The sequence below is a fragment of the Myotis brandtii genome, unplaced genomic scaffold (assembly GCF_000412655.1).
Source record: "Myotis brandtii unplaced genomic scaffold, ASM41265v1 scaffold643, whole genome shotgun sequence".
Lineage (NCBI taxonomy): Eukaryota > Metazoa > Chordata > Mammalia > Chiroptera > Vespertilionidae > Myotis > Myotis brandtii.
The window spans coordinates 776,555-800,879 of record NW_005370478.1 but is presented as its reverse complement, the minus strand read 5'-3'; the positions used below and the strand labels follow the sequence as shown (position 1 = coordinate 800,879).

At 46.4% G+C, this 24,325-nt stretch overlaps 3 protein-coding genes across 3 annotated transcripts; 2 read left to right on the top strand and 1 right to left on the bottom strand.

Moving 5' to 3' along the window:
- Positions 1 to 220: 220 nt before the first annotated feature.
- Positions 221 to 7,281, bottom strand: LOC102251275. Its single transcript, XM_014528644.1, has 16 exons — positions 7,164 to 7,281; positions 6,711 to 6,821; positions 6,258 to 6,368; positions 5,805 to 5,915; positions 5,352 to 5,462; positions 4,899 to 5,009; positions 4,446 to 4,556; positions 3,993 to 4,103; positions 3,540 to 3,650; positions 3,087 to 3,197; positions 2,634 to 2,744; positions 2,181 to 2,291; positions 1,728 to 1,838; positions 1,275 to 1,385; positions 822 to 932; positions 221 to 479 (listed from the first exon to the last, which is right to left on the bottom strand). Exons 1-16 carry the CDS (start codon positions 7,200 to 7,202, stop codon positions 252 to 254), a joined length of 1,821 nt encoding a protein of 606 aa, XP_014384130.1. The 5' UTR covers positions 7,203 to 7,281; the 3' UTR covers positions 221 to 251.
- An 8,367-nt stretch (positions 7,282 to 15,648) lies between these two features.
- On the top strand, positions 15,649 to 21,569 carry LOC102250985 (hornerin). The gene is made up of 7 exons (XM_014528619.1): positions 15,649 to 15,686; positions 16,539 to 16,697; positions 18,280 to 19,477; positions 19,751 to 19,917; positions 19,948 to 20,038; positions 20,151 to 21,424; positions 21,537 to 21,569. Exons 2-7 carry the CDS (start codon positions 16,560 to 16,562, stop codon positions 21,567 to 21,569), a joined length of 2,901 nt encoding a protein of 966 aa, XP_014384105.1. The 5' UTR covers positions 15,649 to 15,686; positions 16,539 to 16,559.
- A 29-nt stretch (positions 21,570 to 21,598) lies between these two features.
- On the top strand, positions 21,599 to 22,386 carry LOC106723789. The gene is made up of 3 exons (XM_014528648.1): positions 21,599 to 21,633; positions 21,664 to 21,755; positions 21,795 to 22,386. The coding sequence occupies exons 1-3, from the start codon at positions 21,608 to 21,610 to the stop codon at positions 22,277 to 22,279; spliced, it is 603 nt and encodes a 200-aa protein (XP_014384134.1). The 5' UTR covers positions 21,599 to 21,607; the 3' UTR covers positions 22,280 to 22,386.
- The last annotated feature ends 1,939 nt before the right edge of the window (positions 22,387 to 24,325 follow it).

Below are 24,325 nucleotides of genomic sequence, written 5' to 3'. Positions count from 1 at the left end.
ATACCTAGGGACCAGCAATAATCAGAACAGTGACAGCGAGGAACACTCAAAAGATTCAGGGTCACAATCAGAGTCTGGTTCAGGAAACAATCATAGATCTGACCGTGGCCAGTCAAGAGATAGCTCTGGATATTCTGGGTCCCATCAAGGGCAGACAGCCCATCAAGGGCCACCTGAGTCTATCCATGGAAATTCAGACAAAAGTGTGAATAAAAGACAGGGATCTACACATGGACGGTCTGCAGACATCTCTAGACAATCAGGCTCACATCATGCAGAGACATCCTCTCGAGGACACCACGCCTCATCCCATGGGCAGTCAGGATCGAGCTCAAGAGGAAGACAACAATCCCCGCATGAGCACTCACCTGACAGCCCCCGACACTCGGGCACTGGACACGGAGCATCGTCTTCAGGATCCAGGACAACCAGACATCGGGGGTCCAGCAGCAGTCAGGCCAGCGACAGCGAAGGACAGTCTGAACATGCAGGTAGACAATCTGGCTCAACCCACGACAGGGCTGGATCCAGTTCCGCACACCACCATGGGTCTACCCATGACCAGGCAGGACACGGTTCTGGACACTCTGGTACCCATCGAGGGCAGCAGGCCCAGCATGGGCACTCTGAGCACACCCAGGGACACTCAGGCTCTGGTGCCAGAAGAAGACAGGGATCTAGTCATGGACGGTCTGCAGACACCTCTAGACAATCAGGCTCACATCATGCAGAGACATCCTCTCGAGGACACCACGCCTCATCCCATGGGCAGTCAGGATCGAGCTCAAGAGGAAGACAACAATCCCCGCATGAGCACTCACCTGACAGCCCCCGACACTCGGGCACTGGACACGGAGCATCGTCTTCAGGATCCAGGACAACCAGACATCGGGGGTCCAGCAGCAGTCAGGCCAGCGACAGCGAAGGACAGTCTGAACATGCAGGTAGACAATCTGGCTCAACCCACGACAGGGCTGGATCCAGTTCCGCACACCACCATGGGTCTACCCATGACCAGGCAGGACACGGTTCTGGACACTCTGGTACCCATCGAGGGCAGCAGGCCCAGCATGGGCACTCTGAGCACACCCAGGGACACTCAGGCTCTGGTGCCAGAAGAAGACAGGGATCTAGTCATGGACGGTCTGCAGACACCTCTAGACAATCAGGCTCACATCATGCAGAGACATCCTCTCGAGGACACCACGCCTCATCCCATGGGCAGTCAGGATCGAGCTCAAGAGGAAGACAACAATCCCCGCATGAGCACTCACCTGACAGCCCCCGACACTCGGGCACTGGACACGGAGCATCGTCTTCAGGATCCAGGACAACCAGACATCGGGGGTCCAGCAGCAGTCAGGCCAGCGACAGCGAAGGACAGTCTGAACATGCAGGTAGACAATCTGGCTCAACCCACGACAGGGCTGGATCCAGTTCCGCACACCACCATGGGTCTACCCATGACCAGGCAGGACACGGTTCTGGACACTCTGGTACCCATCGAGGGCAGCAGGCCCAGCATGGGCACTCTGAGCACACCCAGGGACACTCAGGCTCTGGTGCCAGAAGAAGACAGGGATCTAGTCATGGACGGTCTGCAGACACCTCTAGACAATCAGGCTCACATCATGCAGAGACATCCTCTCGAGGACACCACGCCTCATCCCATGGGCAGTCAGGATCGAGCTCAAGAGGAAGACAACAATCCCCGCATGAGCACTCACCTGACAGCCCCCGACACTCGGGCACTGGACACGGAGCATCGTCTTCAGGATCCAGGACAACCAGACATCGGGGGTCCAGCAGCAGTCAGGCCAGCGACAGCGAAGGACAGTCTGAACATGCAGGTAGACAATCTGGCTCAACCCACGACAGGGCTGGATCCAGTTCCGCACACCACCATGGGTCTACCCATGACCAGGCAGGACACGGTTCTGGACACTCTGGTACCCATCGAGGGCAGCAGGCCCAGCATGGGCACTCTGAGCACACCCAGGGACACTCAGGCTCTGGTGCCAGAAGAAGACAGGGATCTAGTCATGGACGGTCTGCAGACACCTCTAGACAATCAGGCTCACATCATGCAGAGACATCCTCTCGAGGACACCACGCCTCATCCCATGGGCAGTCAGGATCGAGCTCAAGAGGAAGACAACAATCCCCGCATGAGCACTCACCTGACAGCCCCCGACACTCGGGCACTGGACACGGAGCATCGTCTTCAGGATCCAGGACAACCAGACATCGGGGGTCCAGCAGCAGTCAGGCCAGCGACAGCGAAGGACAGTCTGAACATGCAGGTAGACAATCTGGCTCAACCCACGACAGGGCTGGATCCAGTTCCGCACACCACCATGGGTCTACCCATGACCAGGCAGGACACGGTTCTGGACACTCTGGTACCCATCGAGGGCAGCAGGCCCAGCATGGGCACTCTGAGCACACCCAGGGACACTCAGGCTCTGGTGCCAGAAGAAGACAGGGATCTAGTCATGGACGGTCTGCAGACACCTCTAGACAATCAGGCTCACATCATGCAGAGACATCCTCTCGAGGACACCACGCCTCATCCCATGGGCAGTCAGGATCGAGCTCAAGAGGAAGACAACAATCCCCGCATGAGCACTCACCTGACAGCCCCCGACACTCGGGCACTGGACACGGAGCATCGTCTTCAGGATCCAGGACAACCAGACATCGGGGGTCCAGCAGCAGTCAGGCCAGCGACAGCGAAGGACAGTCTGAACATGCAGGTAGACAATCTGGCTCAACCCACGACAGGGCTGGATCCAGTTCCGCACACCACCATGGGTCTACCCATGACCAGGCAGGACACGGTTCTGGACACTCTGGTACCCATCGAGGGCAGCAGGCCCAGCATGGGCACTCTGAGCACACCCAGGGACACTCAGGCTCTGGTGCCAGAAGAAGACAGGGATCTAGTCATGGACGGTCTGCAGACACCTCTAGACAATCAGGCTCACATCATGCAGAGACATCCTCTCGAGGACACCACGCCTCATCCCATGGGCAGTCAGGATCGAGCTCAAGAGGAAGACAACAATCCCCGCATGAGCACTCACCTGACAGCCCCCGACACTCGGGCACTGGACACGGAGCATCGTCTTCAGGATCCAGGACAACCAGACATCGGGGGTCCAGCAGCAGTCAGGCCAGCGACAGCGAAGGACAGTCTGAACATGCAGGTAGACAATCTGGCTCAACCCACGACAGGGCTGGATCCAGTTCCGCACACCACCATGGGTCTACCCATGACCAGGCAGGACACGGTTCTGGACACTCTGGTACCCATCGAGGGCAGCAGGCCCAGCATGGGCACTCTGAGCACACCCAGGGACACTCAGGCTCTGGTGCCAGAAGAAGACAGGGATCTAGTCATGGACGGTCTGCAGACACCTCTAGACAATCAGGCTCACATCATGCAGAGACATCCTCTCGAGGACACCACGCCTCATCCCATGGGCAGTCAGGATCGAGCTCAAGAGGAAGACAACAATCCCCGCATGAGCACTCACCTGACAGCCCCCGACACTCGGGCACTGGACACGGAGCATCGTCTTCAGGATCCAGGACAACCAGACATCGGGGGTCCAGCAGCAGTCAGGCCAGCGACAGCGAAGGACAGTCTGAACATGCAGGTAGACAATCTGGCTCAACCCACGACAGGGCTGGATCCAGTTCCGCACACCACCATGGGTCTACCCATGACCAGGCAGGACACGGTTCTGGACACTCTGGTACCCATCGAGGGCAGCAGGCCCAGCATGGGCACTCTGAGCACACCCAGGGACACTCAGGCTCTGGTGCCAGAAGAAGACAGGGATCTAGTCATGGACGGTCTGCAGACACCTCTAGACAATCAGGCTCACATCATGCAGAGACATCCTCTCGAGGACACCACGCCTCATCCCATGGGCAGTCAGGATCGAGCTCAAGAGGAAGACAACAATCCCCGCATGAGCACTCACCTGACAGCCCCCGACACTCGGGCACTGGACACGGAGCATCGTCTTCAGGATCCAGGACAACCAGACATCGGGGGTCCAGCAGCAGTCAGGCCAGCGACAGCGAAGGACAGTCTGAACATGCAGGTAGACAATCTGGCTCAACCCACGACAGGGCTGGATCCAGTTCCGCACACCACCATGGGTCTACCCATGACCAGGCAGGACACGGTTCTGGACACTCTGGTACCCATCGAGGGCAGCAGGCCCAGCATGGGCACTCTGAGCACACCCAGGGACACTCAGGCTCTGGTGCCAGAAGAAGACAGGGATCTAGTCATGGACGGTCTGCAGACACCTCTAGACAATCAGGCTCACATCATGCAGAGACATCCTCTCGAGGACACCACGCCTCATCCCATGGGCAGTCAGGATCGAGCTCAAGAGGAAGACAACAATCCCCGCATGAGCACTCACCTGACAGCCCCCGACACTCGGGCACTGGACACGGAGCATCGTCTTCAGGATCCAGGACAACCAGACATCGGGGGTCCAGCAGCAGTCAGGCCAGCGACAGCGAAGGACAGTCTGAACATGCAGGTAGACAATCTGGCTCAACCCACGACAGGGCTGGATCCAGTTCCGCACACCACCATGGGTCTACCCATGACCAGGCAGGACACGGTTCTGGACACTCTGGTACCCATCGAGGGCAGCAGGCCCAGCATGGGCACTCTGAGCACACCCAGGGACACTCAGGCTCTGGTGCCAGAAGAAGACAGGGATCTAGTCATGGACGGTCTGCAGACACCTCTAGACAATCAGGCTCACATCATGCAGAGACATCCTCTCGAGGACACCACGCCTCATCCCATGGGCAGTCAGGATCGAGCTCAAGAGGAAGACAACAATCCCCGCATGAGCACTCACCTGACAGCCCCCGACACTCGGGCACTGGACACGGAGCATCGTCTTCAGGATCCAGGACAACCAGACATCGGGGGTCCAGCAGCAGTCAGGCCAGCGACAGCGAAGGACAGTCTGAACATGCAGGTAGACAATCTGGCTCAACCCACGACAGGGCTGGATCCAGTTCCGCACACCACCATGGGTCTACCCATGACCAGGCAGGACACGGTTCTGGACACTCTGGTACCCATCGAGGGCAGCAGGCCCAGCATGGGCACTCTGAGCACACCCAGGGACACTCAGGCTCTGGTGCCAGAAGAAGACAGGGATCTAGTCATGGACGGTCTGCAGACACCTCTAGACAATCAGGCTCACATCATGCAGAGACATCCTCTCGAGGACACCACGCCTCATCCCATGGGCAGTCAGGATCGAGCTCAAGAGGAAGACAACAATCCCCGCATGAGCACTCACCTGACAGCCCCCGACACTCGGGCACTGGACACGGAGCATCGTCTTCAGGATCCAGGACAACCAGACATCGGGGGTCCAGCAGCAGTCAGGCCAGCGACAGCGAAGGACAGTCTGAACATGCAGGTAGACAATCTGGCTCAACCCACGACAGGGCTGGATCCAGTTCCGCACACCACCATGGGTCTACCCATGACCAGGCAGGACACGGTTCTGGACACTCTGGTACCCATCGAGGGCAGCAGGCCCAGCATGGGCACTCTGAGCACACCCAGGGACACTCAGGCTCTGGTGCCAGAAGAAGACAGGGATCTAGTCATGGACGGTCTGCAGACACCTCTAGACAATCAGGCTCACATCATGCAGAGACATCCTCTCGAGGACACCACGCCTCATCCCATGGGCAGTCAGGATCGAGCTCAAGAGGAAGACAACAATCCCCGCATGAGCACTCACCTGACAGCCCCCGACACTCGGGCACTGGACACGGAGCATCGTCTTCAGGATCCAGGACAACCAGACATCGGGGGTCCAGCAGCAGTCAGGCCAGCGACAGCGAAGGACAGTCTGAACATGCAGGTAGACAATCTGGCTCAACCCACGACAGGGCTGGATCCAGTTCCGCACACCACCATGGGTCTACCCATGACCAGGCAGGACACGGTTCTGGACACTCTGGTACCCATCGAGGGCAGCAGGCCCAGCATGGGCACTCTGAGCACACCCAGGGACACTCAGGCTCTGGTGCCAGAAGAAGACAGGGATCTAGTCATGGACGGTCTGCAGACACCTCTAGACAATCAGGCTCACATCATGCAGAGACATCCTCTCGAGGACACCACGCCTCATCCCATGGGCAGTCAGGATCGAGCTCAAGAGGAAGACAACAATCCCCGCATGAGCACTCACCTGACAGCCCCCGACACTCGGGCACTGGACACGGAGCATCGTCTTCAGGATCCAGGACAACCAGACATCGGGGGTCCAGCAGCAGTCAGGCCAGCGACAGCGAAGGACAGTCTGAACATGCAGGTAGACAATCTGGCTCAACCCACGACAGGGCTGGATCCAGTTCCGCACACCACCATGGGTCTACCCATGACCAGGCAGGACACGGTTCTGGACACTCTGGTACCCATCGAGGGCAGCAGGCCCAGCATGGGCACTCTGAGCACACCCAGGGACACTCAGGCTCTGGTGCCAGAAGAAGACAGGGATCTAGTCATGGACGGTCTGCAGACACCTCTAGACAATCAGGCTCACATCATGCAGAGACATCCTCTCGAGGACACCACGCCTCATCCCATGGGCAGTCAGGATCGAGCTCAAGAGGAAGACAACAATCCCCGCATGAGCACTCACCTGACAGCCCCCGACACTCGGGCACTGGACACGGAGCATCGTCTTCAGGATCCAGGACAACCAGACATCGGGGGTCCAGCAGCAGTCAGGCCAGCGACAGCGAAGGACAGTCTGAACATGCAGGTAGACAATCTGGCTCAACCCACGACAGGGCTGGATCCAGTTCCGCACACCACCATGGGTCTACCCATGACCAGGCAGGACACGGTTCTGGACACTCTGGTACCCATCGAGGGCAGCAGGCCCAGCATGGGCACTCTGAGCACACCCAGGGACACTCAGGCTCTGGTGCCAGAAGAAGACAGGGATCTAGTCATGGACGGTCTGCAGACACCTCTAGACAATCAGGCTCACATCATGCAGAGACATCCTCTCGAGGACACCACGCCTCATCCCATGGGCAGTCAGGATCGAGCTCAAGAGGAAGACAACAATCCCCGCATGAGCACTCACCTGACAGCCCCCGACACTCGGGCACTGGACACGGAGCATCGTCTTCAGGATCCAGGACAACCAGACATCGGGGGTCTAGCAGCAGTCAGGCCAGCGACAGCGAAAATTCAAGTAGACCCTCCTCCTTGACCGGTGTTGGGAGTGGGTCCAGTTCAACCCTTCAGCATGCATCTGCCCATGGACAATCAGGAGACAGCCCTAGGCACTCGGGGTCTCCTGAAGGGCAAATATCCACCCACAGGCAGTCCGTATCTTCTCATGGTCAGTCAGGAACCAGCAGTACACATAGACAGGGACACCACCTTGAACAGGCAGCAGATAGCTCCAGATACTCTAGGAATGTACATGGAGATATTTCATCTCATTCTGGTTACAGTAGACACCATGGACTGAATATTATTCAGGCCAGTGATACCAAGGCTGGAAGACCTAAATCCAGTCATGTGGGATTTAGAGCCACACCTCTATAGGGAGAAGACTTTTCAAGGTCCAATACATCAGACAGTTATATAAACCCTGTGAAATATGGTCAGTCGAGTGATAGTTTAAAGCAGCTGGGATTTTGTCAGTCTCAACAACACTATTATTATGAGTGAGAGACAATAGAAATATAATTAATTCAAAGAGTATGAGAAGGAACAACACAAATTTGAATCAAGAATGTTTCTTTATACTTTCACAGAGGTTATCTTCTATTATCTTTTTAACATATTATCCTATTTCTCTACCTTGGTGATGGTTTCTTCTCATTCTCTGGGAAGGTTTTATCTTTATGACTATAAAATGGTGAATGGAAGAAAGCAATGTTATGGACAGATAAATTATGAAATGTATGAGTATTTTGGTAGACGGGTTTATGTAACCATTTTTTGAGGGATTAAAATTTAGAACCTGTTCGATTTCATACTGTAATCTTTGCCAAAAATAAAAAGTGGAGTCAAAATTATAGAAACATAGTTCCAGAGTCCATAGCTGCTATACTACTATCATGGCTCAGTACATGTGCCTCTATTATGCATCTATTGGAACTGTGTATTATTCTGTATTCATTAAAATCACCTTTCAGCATATAGAATTCATAAAAGTAAATTGCATAAAAACTGAAAATAAACAATTGATCATATACCATAATTTGTGTCTTCTATGCTTATTTCTCATAAACCCCGAAAGACTTTCTTCCCAATGGCCTGAATTACATCTTTTCTTCATCACTAGCAACCTGTATGACCAAACCCTAGTTACACAGCATGCAAAAATATTAAGGAGTCTAAAGAAGAAAGTATTTAATCAAATCCTATGTTTTTCTGTAACATAATCATTGTTCCACATTGTCACCTACAGGATGGAAAAAGGTTTATCTCAATTGCTAATAGAATCATAATTATTATCAAAACATCAACCCAGATGGCTATTATCCAAGCCAAACCAAGATCGGGAAGCACAAACTACTGTCCATAAGACCTGCTTCCAAGACACTAGGAAATGTTTTCTAATGAAGACTAATGAGAGCAGAAAAATTGTGCTAAAATATCTTGACAAAGGGAAATCAATAAAGAAAACGTTCTCCTTCCTGGAAAGAAAACTCATGTATTTCATGAGTTAGTCCAGTGGATAAAGCGATAAAGGAAAAAATAGGAGCTATGTGAACAAAATTCTTTCATTAGAAGGAAAATCCCTCTGTGTGAATTGTTACCTAGGTTCCTTCTTTGTAATAGGAGACCAGCAGGGATTCAGAGACTAGCTAGACCATTGTTCACATTTAGCAGATGAGTCCATCACACAAATAGTCTGCACCAAAATAGCTCAAGTCTTTTAACTCTCTGCTTAGTGGTTTTATAAGCACACTTACAAAAGCTGTCTTTTTTTCACTATTGCTTAAATAAATCAAGCTAAAGTGAAATTAACTGTCAAAGTTTAAATGATCCCCAATGTGGATAAGGGAGTAAATAAAAAGCAACAACTTCATTTTTCTCATTAGCCTCAAACAATATCATGTCTATGTTTGTGCTCGACAAGCCACTCAATGGGGATCTGATCCACCCACTGGTCCCCTGCTTCCCCGCTTAAAGTTCTGTTCCTAAATTCCCATACAAGGTGCCAAACCCGCCGATCTCATTGAGTTGTCACTGACACAGATATGGAGACACCGCCTCTCTTATGAGTCACTATTTGTCACCTTGCCTACAGACTCACAACCAGCTACTTCAGCTACCGCCTGAGACCCTTCTTTCTCTAGAGGAGTCAGGCCTAACTGACAGGCTGAAGATAAAAGTTAGAATGAGAGAGACAGTGCAGACCTGGCTACCCAAGGTAGGAAGTACTGATGGAAAGACACTGACTGACCTTACAACAGAGATAGCCAGATGAATACACCTCTAGGCAAAACTCTCAATGTTTTGTAAAGAACTCATAAACAAACAACTGAAATTGTTTTCTTTCATATCCCTGTCCACTCAAGAACAAAATTACCATACACTCCCTCACATGTTAATCAATTATTTTCATGCACAGTTCAGTAGAGGTAAGTATATTCACAGTGTGGCACAACTAATCTCCAAATTTTTTTCATCTTGCCCAACTGAATCTTTATATCCATTAAACAAAAATTCCTTATTTCCCCTTTCCCTACCCCCTAGCAACCACCACTCTACTTTCTGATTCTACTAATTTGACTACTTTGGATATTTCATATAAATGAAATCATAAAATATTTCTCTTCTTGTGACTGGCTTATTTCAATTAGCATAATGACAAGATACAACATCCATTTATGACTTTAAAAAAACACTCAATAAAATAGGCATAGAAGGAAAGTACCAACATAATAAAGGCCATATATGACAAACCCTAGCTAATATTATACTCAATGGTAAAAAACTGAAAGCTTTTCTTCTAAGATTAGGAACAAGGATGCTCATTTTTGCCACTATTATTCAACACAGTACTAGAAGTCCTAACCAGAGCAATTAAGCAAGAAAAAGAAATAAAAAGCACCCAAATGGAGAAGTAAAACTGTCATTATTTGCAGATGAAATGATTCTATATATAGAAAACCCTAAAAAATCCACCAAAAAAAACTATTAGAAACAATAAACAAACACAGTAAAGTTGCATATACAAAATCAATATACAAAAAGGTACCCACATAACATCTGGCTGTGAAAATCAGCAGGGATTCTGTCTGCCAGGGAGAGATAGGAGTCTGCTAGAGACACAGGTACCCTCCTAAAGAGCCAAAACACAAAATCTCATTTGCAGCCATTCACCCTGTGCTCCAGTGGAGGGAGGGCAGAGCAGACTAAGGTCATGTGAGTAGAGACTGGGGTTTGTGACTCTGGGGAGAGCACTGAAGGGACAGCCAGCAGGACCCCTGTGTTGAGTTCCTCTACCACACGACAGAAACCATCTTACTTGGGTGGAGCACTCATTTTCTATGGAATTAACCTAGGGCGGGGGTGGGCAACCTTTTTGTGAGTGCGTGCCAAAACCAGCAAAATCTCTGACTCAAAATTCTTCTGCGTGCCAACCCTAATTTTTTGAGAACATGTTACGCCTACTTGATATCTCTTAAGGTGTACCTATGTGAAGAACCTTGAAGAAATAATAAAATTCATTCGAGTGACAAAAACACAGTTTATGATGATGAAAAATACATTTATTTTTTAATGTATACATGCACACTGATAGTCCGCCAGAAAAGTTTATGACTCCATTTGATATTATCAGTGGGACTTTTGCTGCTGCATCACTGATGACAGAGATTTTACATCAGGTTTATATTTTGTGACCTTCAGAGATATGCAGGAGCTACTACTTTCATCCGTCAGGCTACTCCTATTACGAGACTTAACAAAATTCATCACTGAGAACAAAGATTCACAATTGTAAATGGAAGATTATAAGAGAGGGTTTCTCGTGCCAGCAAAAGTTACTGGCATGCCATGTTTGGTATGCGTGCCAGGGGTTGCCCACCCTTGACCTAGGGAAATGTAATAGCCCCACCCTTTGAACTCCCTGTTGCCCCACCCTATGGAGTCATGCCCTGCTGAAGAGTTAGCTGCCTGGGCTGGGATGTAAAGGTCTGGCCAGACTCAGGAGGTGTCTGTGACTGAGTGGTGTGACTTTGGGGGAGGGGATATTGACCCCACTTTCCTGTGAATCTCCCCGTCACAGGACATCTGCTAGGCCCACTCCCAAGGCTCCCAGCAATCTCAGCCTCCTGACTCCTGGTGCCTGCCCCCTCCTCCCTGCCAAGTTCTGGGAAGAATCTGGGATGGACTAAGTTGTGTGTCTCTGGGGTGGGCAACACTCCTCCAACCTTCCCTCAAGCCTGACTAGCACCTCCCCATCATGGGAGATCCATTAGCCCAACCCTCCCCAGCAGCCACACCCTGCTGAACTTGGCCTCGCTGCAGAATCTTGGACAGACTAAGTTGTGTGGCTCTGAAGTCCTCTCTGATATCTCCCATGCAAGCAGGTCTTTTGTACTACCTCTATAATATTTTATGGTCCCTGGGGAATATTTCCAACCAATCTCCTCAATCTTCCCACTTTAAGTCCTGCATGCAGAAAGCCTCAATAAAGTAGGAACCAAGGAATACAAGCCATGAAGGGCCATGGTAATAAGAGCATCAAGCAGCAAGTTAAGGAGGTGGAAAGAGAAAGCTGTCAACAAAGTAAGTAAGAGTATACAAGTAAGAATAAGTTATGGATTCCTAGCATCTGGGCATTTTTGAGGTCTTGGAGGAGAAAAGAAAGAATACTAAGAATACAAAGAGAAACAACTGAATAGGAAGACCAGTACCCAAGCAGAGTATATTCCAGGGCTTGGGTCTGGAGCTGAAAGATGTATCATCATGCCTGCCGCAACTCCCTCCCCCAATGCTAAGATATAAAATTACATCAGATCCATTTTTTATTTTTTTTTTGAAATAAAAGAAAAAATGACCCTTGTACCTGGTGAGAAGGATAAGGAAGGTAATGCTTGCTGACTAGTTTTATTTTATAGCTAACTTCTTTTGACTCCACTCACCCAAAAATCATGACAACCAACATTCTTTGCTTGTTATGTCCCTATTTTTTTTTGCATATTCTCCTCATTCATGGAACTGTAAGAAATTGCATGGGGGGAGTGAGGGAAAAGAGAAAGGTCAAGGAGAAAAGACTTTCTGTACAATATCCCTATAGGCCACCAGATGGCACTATAGGAACACTACCCTGCCTTTTAGACAAGCACAAGTGAAAACAGCTGTGGAAGGGAACTTCACAGTTTATCTTTACTAATTTTGGTTGGTTGATTGGTTGGTTGGTTAGTTGGTTGGTTTTCTCTTCAGGTCAAACACTCCATTCCTCAAAAACTGTCCCCCAACCCTCTTGCCTTTTGCATGAATAATCTCTACTCCCTGGCTATTCCTAGACAGAAGCAGATCTGAGTTTGAACATTGTCTTCTCCACTTAACTGCTAAGTGACTTGAAACAAGTTTCATAATTTCTCTAGGCCTCAGTTTTCTCATCTGAAAAATGGAGGGAATAATACCTACAACATATGGCTGTTGTGAGAATTAATAAAATGATATACTTAAGCCCACAGAGCACTGTGTTTGGCATAATGGAGAATGCAACTTCCTTTCTTCTGCCAACACATGGTGGCACTGAAAAACCTAGAATGTAACACATACCATAAGAAATCTCTTCTCCTGAACCCTGTCATCTCCAAGGGAAAAACCACTAACCAAACTTATGAAAGGGGTCTTCACGTCCACCCTATGACTGTGGGACACATGTTCTGGTAAAATCATGATTCTCAGTTTTGGAAAGGACCTTTGTGGTTATCGACTCCAACTCTTACACTAGTAATTCTCAAAAGGGAGAGGAGAGGCCAAAAGTACATTAAACATGCTTCTTGTTTTTGTGACACAAACCAAGAAATAAAGCTCAACAAAACTTTGGTGACATTGGAGAATATTCAGAAAACAAAACACTGAAAGGATTAAAACTGCTTACATGAGAAATGAAAGTTTCTACAATATTCCAGATAATAAACTCAATTACTCTGCAAAGAGCTCATTGCATTTTCAGCCAACGCAGATGTTAAAAATTTCTTACTCACAGCAAGTCAAAATTTACCTCACTCTTATGAGCACCCAAAGGCCCCTTGTTCTGTTTCCTTTACCTACCACCTCAGACACGCCAACATTCTCAGACATGCACCTTTTCTCTCACACAAGAATTATTGATTCTGATATCCCACACTTCCCAGCACTTCTCTTCCCTCAGATTCTCCTTTCCTGGCAAGTCTTCCTGACAAGCAAATACAGAAGAGGCCAGGGGTGGCAAACTACAGCTCACAAGCCATACCTAGCTCATCGCCAATTTTTGGAGGCCCACAAGCTATAAATGTTTTCTACAGTGGTTGAAAAAAATTATGTGAAGTTATATGAAATTTAAAGGTCAGTGTCGATAAGTAAGTTTTATTGAAACACAGCCATGCTCATTCATTTACATATCACCTATGGCTGCTTTCACGCTACAAGAACAGAGTTCAATAGTTGTAACTAGGTCCATTTGGCCCGCAAAGCCTATAATACTTACTCTCTAGTCCTTTACAGAAAAAGTTTGCTGGCCCCTAATTCAGGAGAACACTCATCCCAAGAGCATGTCCGCCTGGAGTAGTCTTCACCTCACCCTCACCTTGTCCTTCCTCTTTGGCAATAGCCGGCTCCTGCAGGGAATTAGTCTTCACTTAGCAAATTCCACCTCCCTTGCACTCCCACAGTCTCAGTCACACCTTTGAAAAGCTCTTTCCTCTGATGAAGTATGATGACCTGACCCAAATCAGGTGTCCAGAGGAAACAGGGCACTGTATGGGTACTGACTCTGCAGCCCTCTGGGTGGTTCTTAGAAGAAAACATATAGCATAATAATGGTTGAATTTTGAATCATGTGATTTATCATTTGCCAATAATTGCTACCACTCCTCCCAAAATTCTGATGGTTGTGTTGCAAAAGTTTAAGTCTATGTAATTTCACTCGGCTTTAGTGAAATTTGTGTTACATGCTCACAATGATGGAGTGCAGAGCAAGGACCTCAGAGATAAGCAGAAAGGCACTCGTGGATTCCAATGCTGATTCAGTCTATATTCAGGTGAAATAATGTCCTCTGAAGTAACAATAGCAAGAGAGAGGGCAGACCCTAGTCCTGTGAAAAAGTATAAGTTGATCAATGAAGATCACTGTAGTCATGGTCCTCACTCCTCTTTCAATTCAATTCAATTTGACGAACATTTATTGGGGACCTTTATTGCCAAGCAATTTGCTTAGTCTCCAAATGACATAAGAAATAATGATGCCCATTCCCTATTCTCAAGCTCATAGTCCAGAAATGATCTAGGCAAATAGACATGTGTGTGTGTGTGTGTGTGTGTATTTCAGGATATAAACCAAATAATTAAGAGTACCTATTTCTGGGTAATAGGATTATAGGTATTTTCACTTTCTTTTCTTTGTTCATCTATATTTTCCAATTTTTGTATTAAACATTAATTTCATAGTAAGACTATTTTAGAAGATTATAATATAGTTTGATTGATACTACAATAGACTTATGAATAAGGTACACAATTATAACTCTCGAGTAATTCAAGACAGAGTTTTTACAGGGTGTCTAATGTGGGTTTTTTAGAATGAATAGGAGTTCACTAGGCACATAATGAGAAAAGATATTCCAAGAAAAAACATGAAATAGTATGTTATTTTCAGGAAATTTAAGTAGTTGATCACTGGTAGAGCATTAAGAGGAAGAGGGAGAGAGAAGATGGGGCTAGAGAGAAGCCACAGCCCAGATCATGAGGAACCTTGAATACTATGCTAAAGAGCATGCATCTCTTCTTAAGGTTATATAGTGGCTGAAAAGAAAGCTACATTGACAAAAGGCCACTAAAGTCTGGTAAACAGAGTTGGGTAAAGAAACAAGAGGGCCTCTGCCGCCATTATCTATTTCAAGAGGTAATAATACCATGGGTACACCTTGGCTGGAATCCTACATAAGAAAATTTAGCTTTAAAAAAAAAAATTTTGATCACATGATCTTTAAGCTTCCTTTTAAAAATCAGATTCCATGACTCTTTGACATTTGTTCCCTGATGTCCCTGCAGACATTCCACTCAACTTCAGTTAAAGTCCACATAATTTGTTATCAATGCATTATGCTAGTTACTTCATTGAATATGCAAAAGGTCTTTCTTCAGTGTCCAGAGACTGACAGGTGGAGCTGGTACTCGCCCAGATTTGGGAACTGCTAATGCAATCTCAGGTGAACAAGTAAGGAAGTAAGAAGATAAACACTAGGAGGTGGAGATGGAGGTGGAGCTGGGCTTATTTGAGAGTAAATTAGGACATCTCAGAGGGAGCAGCTCCTCCCTAAGATGGACCATTACTCCCTCTATAAAAAGGCCACTATCCGCAACTAGCAGCACCCTGTAAGCTGCTTCAGCCTCTATCCTACTTGTTCCTCTGGTGAACTAGGTAAGTAAGCAGTATTTAGAGCTATAAGTTATGAGAATCTGGGATGTGCTCTAAGGCAAAGAGGCCCTGGGTACCAGGCTTCCTTTGAATATACTTTGGAGAACTTTGGTATAAGTTTAACTTTATCAAGAAAAAAAGATGAAGAAATAACTGGAGACTGATAGTATCAGCTTTCTTTGGGGTCATTTCCTTAACCATTTTGGGCTCAAATTATCCAGTAGGCAGATTGCCTCCTTTACTTACTGAGCTTTTTCTATCTGTTGTCTAATCAGTAAAGCCTGGGGTCAGCCTCTCTTGGAGAATGAAAACAGAAGCTGAGCCTGATAGCAGCTGCCCCAGCTCCATATCACCTAGGCCTGTTGTTGTCTTTGCTCACTTTATTTACTTTCTCTGGCCTAGAAGTCTGGAGGGTCTAGTTTAGACCCTGATACTCCTTAGTTGGAGTCAGGCATGCCATGTAGATAATAGACTTGTCCTTCCCTAGTGTGATGGTTGAGAACTAGAAAGGAACTGAGGAAATGGATGGATTGGCACACCCAGGACTTCTACAGCTCCAGAACAAAGTTCATAAAATTATCCCTGGTAGAGGCAAAGAGACCAAAAAAGGAAGTCACCACTCCTATATTCATTCAGGAATGGAAATATGAGATATAGTTTCTGTTCCTAATTTCATCACTTTCTTGCTATTTGACTTAAACAAGTCATTTAACTCTGGATTGGCTCTTGATCATAACAGAATTAATCATCCCTCATTAATTCTGAATAATTTTTACAAATAATTGAGACTACTTATGTATTTAAGCAAGAAAAAGGAACAATAAGAGGTGGGTCTCTCCTTTCCTTCCCTTTTAGGTTAATTAAATCTCCAAAAAGATGCCTAAACTCCTACAAGGCATTGTCACCGTCATCGATGTTTTCTACCAATATGCCACCAAGGATGAGGAGTGTGCCATGTTGAACAAGGCAGAAATGAAAGTATTTTTGGAAAATGAATTCCGTCAAATTATGAAGGTAAGAACTCCATATCAGGACTAAAACACTGCAATTCCCTTCTTCTCCCTTTCTACCTTTTGTCACATAGGTCAAATTTCTAGAGGACTCTCCCTACTTAGTAATAGAGAACAGGGTTTGGTAAAGGCTTAAAACAAAGTCAAAAGTTGACCCCATAATGGTTTCTATAACATGAACAAGAAAAGTGATCCAATTTTTTTTTAAAAAAAAAAAAAAGACAAAAATTCATAGATTAAATGTCCTAAGTGAGTAATTCTTCTGGAACAACAACTGAGATGGTCCTCGGAAAAACTGAAAAGTAGGTAAAATGTATCTTCTTCCCTTTCTTTGTCTTTCTTCTGCCCAAAATATCCTGACCACAGCCCATTTCTGAGATGCTGACACTATAAAGCCTTTGAGTTCAAGAAATTAGCATCTTACTCCTAAATCATGAAAGAGGGTGACCACCACCTTAAAATGTCAGTTCTGGAAATAAATATCTGGGAGCTTAGATGTTGTTCTTGATCTCCAACTCACTGAATCCAGCTACATACTAAATATTTTCATTTGGATTCCTATCAATGTCTCAAATTCAGTGTGTCAGATACAAAACTAAACTCTCCTTCTCCTGTGTGCCCAAAGCAGAAAACTGGTGCCATTTTAATTTCCTCTCTCAGCATGCTCCATCCTCCAACTTCCATCAAATTCATCAATAGTCTCTCAATCAGCCCATTTCTCCCCATCACTATTGCTGGTTCAAGCCATTTCTTACTTCCAATCTCAGCATTAGATACAAATCTAATCATTTCACACTCATTTCAAAATCCTTCAATAGCTACCAGTTCTTAAAATAAAGTCCAAAGTTACTTAACATAACTTCAAAGGCATGATTTGCTCCATATTTACCTCTCTAGTCACGTCTCTTGACTGCTGAGACTCTAAATTTAGCAATTCTTTCCGTTCTTTCTATATGAGCCATGTCTTCTCTTACCTCCAGATCTTTGTTCATATTGTTCCCTCTACCTGGGTCCAACCAATCCTTCAAAAGACATCATTTCCCCTCATTAAACTTCCTTGAACCCCTAATGGCTCCCCTCTGGTGTATTCTCATAGAAACATCACAATAAACTGATTTTTAAGTTTGTGTGTCTGGCCCACTAGACTTTAAGTTCCATTTTGTCAAGAACCAAACTTGTTCATTGCACCTAACTGAATGAGAGGCAGATAGTAGGTGCAAAATAAATCTGTTAAATGAGTAAATGAATTAATGAGTTAATGAATTAAGCTGGACAAATAAAGAAAATTCATATATAATATAGGTATCCAAAATTATTATTTATAAATTAGCTAATCATTTATATTTGACCCATTCCTTACAAAAAAATAATCTTCCTGTTGCATATTCTTCTATCTATTTCTCACTGCATTATTCATTGTATATTTCCTTCTCTCGTGCTCAAGATAGCACAGTCCAGCCTAAAGGACTATGTGGTTTAACCTATGTAAGCTAAGCATTCATATTTCTACAGCCTTTCTTCAATTGGTTAGCTGGGTGTGTGGTCCATATTGACAGAGCTGCCCTTTGTATCTTGTTCCTATACAGAATCCAGATGATCCAGACACTGTAAATATCATCATGCAAAGTCTGGATCGAGACCATAACAAGAAAGTGGATTTTACTGAGTATCTTCTGATGATATTCCAGCTGGCTCAGGCCTGTAATAAAATCATCGGCAAAGATTACTGCCAAGCTTCAGGGTCAAAGCAAAAAGATCACAGTCACCAGCACCAAGAGGAACATAGTGAAACAGAAGAGAAGGACAACGGGCTAGAATCGTCTTCCAGCCATTCAAGTTGGAGTGCAGGAGAGAATGATTCCTATTCCAGGGGCTCCAGAGGACGCATTAAACACAGGCCTCAATCCAGCTCCAGAAGAATTGGGCATCAAGGAGGTTCGTCTAATTTGGGACACAGGCAAAGCTCTGGGGAAAGATGGAGAGAGTCAAGCTCGGGCCACTTCAAGGATAATAAGAAAAATAAGTATGGCTCTCATCAGCAAGAAAGGTCTAGGAGTGAAGAAGATGGTTATACTCAGTCAAATAACTATAGAAAAAGATCACACTCAGCAAATCAGTCAGGCGGTTGTGGAGAACAAGGGCATGGTTCCCACTCAGAGGATCGGTCTTTCAGTTCTGACCAACATAGGTCTCACTCAAATGAATCTTTAGGAAATAGACTACAGGAGAAGAAATCCAATCAACATCATGGATTCAGCTCAGGGAGTTGTGGAGGACAAGACCACTGGTCAAATTCAAATGAGCCCACTGGTTATGGTCATGAGTCTGGCTCAGGTCAGTCCTCTAGTCAAAGAAGACATGGATCCCACTCAAGTGGTCAGTCAGGGAGCCGTGAAAGACAAAAGCATGGCTCTGGATCAGGACAATCCTCTAATTATGGAAAATATGGATCTGGCTCTAATCAATCTTCTAGTCAGAGGTACCATGAGCCTAGTTCAGAATCCAGTTTAGGTGAGTCATCAAGCTGTGGACAACATGGACCTGGGTTTGGTCAGTCTTCTGGCTTTGGGCAACATGGGTCTGGTTTAGGTCAATCCTCTAGTTATGGACAACATAGTTCTACTTCAAGGCAGTCATCAAACTTTGGACACCATGGAACTAGCTCAGGCCAGTCTTCCAGCTATGGTCAACATGGGTCTGGATCAAGTCAGTCTTCTAGCCACAGCCGACATGGGTCAGGCTCAGGTCAGTCTTCTAGCTATGGCCAACATGGATCAGGATTAGGCCAGGCTTCCAGCTATGAACAACATGGGTCTGAATCAGGTCAAACCTCTGGCTATGGCCGACAGAGGTCTGGCTCAGGTCAGTCTTCTAGCCATAGCCGACATAGGTCTGGATCAGGTCAATCCTCTGGCTATGGCCGACACAGGTCTGGCTCAAGTCAGTCTTCTAGCCATAGCCAATATAGGTCTGGATCAGGTCCATCCTCTGGCTGTGGACAACACAGACGTAGCTCAGGTCAATCTTCTGGCTTTGGGCAACATGGATTTGGATCAGGTCAATCCTCTAGTTATGGACAACATGGTTCTACTTCAGGACAGTCATCAAACTTTGGACACCATGGATCTAACTCATGTCAGTCTTCTAGCTATCGTAAACATGGGTCTGGCTCAGGTCAGTCCTCTAGCTATGGTCAACATGGGTATGGCTCAGGTCAGTCTTCTAGCTGTGGCCAACACAAATCTGCCTCTCACCATAGTCAACATGGCTCTGGCTCAGGTCAGTCTTCTAGCTGTGGCCAACACAAATCTGCCTCTCACCATAGTCAACATGGCTCTGGCTCAGGTCAGTCTTCTAGCTGTGGCCAACACAAATCTGCCTCTCACCATAGTCAACATGGCTCTGGCTCAGGTCAGTCTTCTAGCTGTGGCCAACACAAATCTGCCTCTCACCATAGTCAACATGGCTCTGGCTCAGGTCAGTCTTCTAGCTGTGGCCAACACAAATCTGCCTCTCACCATAGTCAACATGGCTCTGGCTCAGGTCAGTCTTCTAGCTGTGGCCAACACAAATCTGCCTCTCACCATAGTCAACATGGCTCTGGCTCAGGTCAGTCTTCTAGCTGTGGCCAACACAAATCTGCCTCTCACCATAGTCAACATGGCTCTGGCTCAGGTCAGTCTTCTAGCTGTGGCCAACACAAATCTGCCTCTCACCATAGTCAACATGGCTCTGGCTCAGGTCAGTCTTCTAGCTGTGGCCAACACAAATCTGCCTCTCACCATAGTCAACATGGCTCTGGCTCAGGTCAGTCTTCTAGCTGTGGCCAACACAAATCTGCCTCTCACCATAGTCAACATGGCTCTGGCTCAGGTCAGTCTTCTAGCTGTGGCCAACACAAATCTGCCTCTCACCATAGTCAACATGGCTCTGGCTCAGGTCAGTCTTCTAGCTGTGGCCAACACAAATCTGCCTCTCACCATAGTCAACATGGCTCTGGCTCAGGTCAGTCTTCTAGCTGTGGCCAACACAAATCTGCCTCTCACCATAGTCAACATGGCTCTGGCTCAGGTCAGTCTTCTAGCTGTGGCCAACACAAATCTGCCTCTCACCATAGTCAACATGGCTCTGGCTCAGGTCAGTCTTCTAGCTGTGGCCAACACAAATCTGCCTCTCACCATAGTCAACATGGCTCTGGCTCAGGTCAGTCTTCTAGCTGTGGCCAACACAAATCTGCCTCTCACCATAGTCAACATGGCTCTGGCTCAGGTCAGTCTTCTAGCTGTGGCCAACACAAATCTGCCTCTCACCATAGTCAACATGGCTCTGGCTCAGGTCAGTCTTCTAGCTGTGGCCAACACAAATCTGCCTCTCACCATAGTCAACATGGCTCTGGCTCAGGTCAGTCTTCTAGCTGTGGCCAACACAAATCTGCCTCTCACCATAGTCAACATGGCTCTGGCTCAGGTCAGTCTTCTAGCTGTGGCCAACACAAATCTGCCTCTCACCATAGTCAACATGGCTCTGGCTCAGGTCAGTCTTCTAGCTGTGGCCAACACAAATCTGCCTCTCACCATAGTCAACATGGCTCTGGCTCAGGTCAGTCTTCTAGCTGTGGCCAACACAAATCTGCCTCTCACCATAGTCAACATGGCTCTGGCTCAGGTCAGTCTTCTAGCTGTGGCCAACACAAATCTGCCTCTCACCATAGTCAACATGGCTCTGGCTCAGGTCAGTCTTCTAGCTGTGGCCAACACAAATCTGCCTCTCACCATAGTCAACATGGCTCTGGCTCAGGTCAGTCTTCTAGCTGTGGCCAACACAAATCTGCCTCTCACCATAGTCAACATGGCTCTGGCTCAGGTCAGTCTTCTAGCTGTGGCCAACACAAATCTGCCTCTCACCATAGTCAACATGGCTCTGGCTCAGGTCAGTCTTCTAGCTGTGGCCAACACAAATCTGCCTCTCACCATAGTCAACATGGCTCTGGCTCAGGTCAGTCTTCTAGCTGTGGTTAACATGGTTCTGGCTCAGGCCAGTCTTCCAGCTGTGGTCAACATGGGTATGGCTCAGGTCAGTCTTCCAGCTATGGCCAACACAGGTCTGGATCAGGTCAGCCTTATAGCCAATCTGGGTGTGGATGGAGTCAGCCTTCTAGCTGTGGCCAACACAGATCTGCCTCTCACCATAGTCAACATGGATCTGGCTCAGGTCTGTGTTCTAGCTCTGAACAATCTGGGTTTGAATCTGGTCAGTATTCTGGCACTGGACAATATGGGTCTGGCTCATACAGCTCTGAACAATGTGGCTTTGGATTTGGTCAGTATTCTGGCACTGAACAATCTGGGTTTGGCTCATCTCACTCATCTAGCTCTGGACAATATGGTTTGGGATCTGGTCAGTGTTCTGACTCCGAACAATCTGGGTTTGGCTCATCTCACTCATCTATCTCCAGACAATATGGTCTGGGATCTGGTCAGTGTTCTGACACCGAACAATATGGTTATGGCTCGTGTCATTCATCTTGCCCTAAACAATGTGGTTCTGGATCCAGTTGGTGTCCTAGCTATGAGCAACATGAATTAGAAGGAAGATGTGGGTTAATTTTAATTGGTACTCATGATGAGGACAGTAAACCCAAAATAGGCTCAACTCCAAATCAATCAAGAAGAAATAGCCAGGAACGGCCAGGGTACAATGAAGAAGAAAGAAGTAGTGAGTCTGAGAGATACGAGAGTATTCATGGACAAAGACAAGTAGAAAGCTCCTTGAGTTGTGGCTTTGGACAACCTACAGCCAACACACCCAATTTAGTGTTAATGTTTAAGGAGGATAATAGACAAGATGGCCATTATTATTATCAGACAGAAGGTGATAACTGTGGAGATGGAAGCACCAACTCAAGTTCCCACAGTTTCAGTAGCAGCACTCCACTCTATAAATATGTCCAAGAGCACAGGTGTTAATTCTAATGATGAATAATAAATAGAAGTGAAATTAACTCAAGTAGTAATTTAAAAAATAAGAAACTATAACAGACAAGCAACTTATTATAAAGCGTCTTTCTAAAAGTGAATGTATTTGTTTCTATCTTTTTCATTTGACTCTATTCTATTGTTATTGGGTTCCTTCCAAAGAATGTAGGGTATGTGGGCTACATTGCTAGGAAATCCTGAGTTGAATAAATAATGTGTGGGACTAAATTTAGAAGCATAATATAAAGTATTTATGGAGCCTAGGGTTTAGTTAAGGTGTCTTTTTGAGAGTTCACTATTCATTATTTATGCCAAACTAAGCCTGCATCTTTAAAAAGCAAAAAATTATACTACCAATTCTGGAGCCAAAGCTTCTCTTACATCAATGTAAACCATAATTTTTGGTGTGCCCCACATTGGATGGTAGCAGAAAGAAGATCCTAAAAGCAAAGATGTAATGTAGGAAGTTTCCCAGTTTATCAAAACCATCAAGCCCTTATTCTCGGGTGCATCTTTCATCAGTAACCTACAGCGTCATTAAAAAGTGGCACCAGGTGTTTGTTTCTCCCTAGCCAGTGAGTGAGAGCATTATTTCTTAAACAGCAGAGATGGACCAGTTCAGGATTAAGAAATCCAAATGAGGGCTCTGACTTGTTTTTAGCAAGAAAGATGTTGCCCAAGAATTTGCTCTAGGTAAAAACAAAACAAAACAAAAACTGGAAGAGCAATACCATGGAAATACAATGGCTCCAACCTATCTCTATAGTTCATTGGCCTTTCCACATAGGAAAATAGCCTTTAAACCCAGAGGGAAAGAAAGACTAATCTGCCACTGCTGTATAGTTGCTTGGTTTGACTATAACATATTTGTTTCAAATAACTGGACTGCATTAAAATTAACAATAAAAAATAGTGATTAAACACTAAGGTTGTCTCATCTCTGCTTCACTTCACTCTCACACACAGGTGGTCAGACTAGAAACTAGCTCATATAGCTATTTTCAAGGTCCTATGCTTCATGAATAATCCAGATTTTATAAGAAATTATTAAAACTCAATAATAAGCCGAAACCGGTTTGGCTCAGTGGATAGAGCGTCGGCCTGGGGACTGAAAGGTCCCAGGTTCAATTCCGGTCAAGGGCATGTACCTGGGTTGCGGGCACATCCCCAGTGGGAGATGTGCAGGAGGCAGCTGATCGATGTTTCTCTCTCATCGATGTTTCTAACTCTCTATCTCTCTCCCTTCCTCTCTGTAAAAAATCAATAAAATATATTTTTAAAAAACTCAATAATAAGACAAACAACTCATTTTGGACACTGCTGGAAACACACCAACTGAAACTCTACCTCTGACTCTCCTTTTCCTACCCTCAATGCAACACTTAATGTCCTTGAGGGACACTTGAGAAACACCCTCTTTCATTAGCAACACACTTAGGGAACAATTTCCAAGGGAGGATCCCTGCTTCAGATAACTCATCTCCTCACATTTAATTTATCTCGTCACATTTAATAATTCTCATTAGCTTCAATTCCAGAGGGTGGCATTTCTGACCTAGTCTTCCTTAGTACGCGCCTTATTTGAAGTTCACTATGGACTAATTATAAACAACCACCCACAGTTTTCCACTCTTTAAAAGACAAAGATCCTATATCC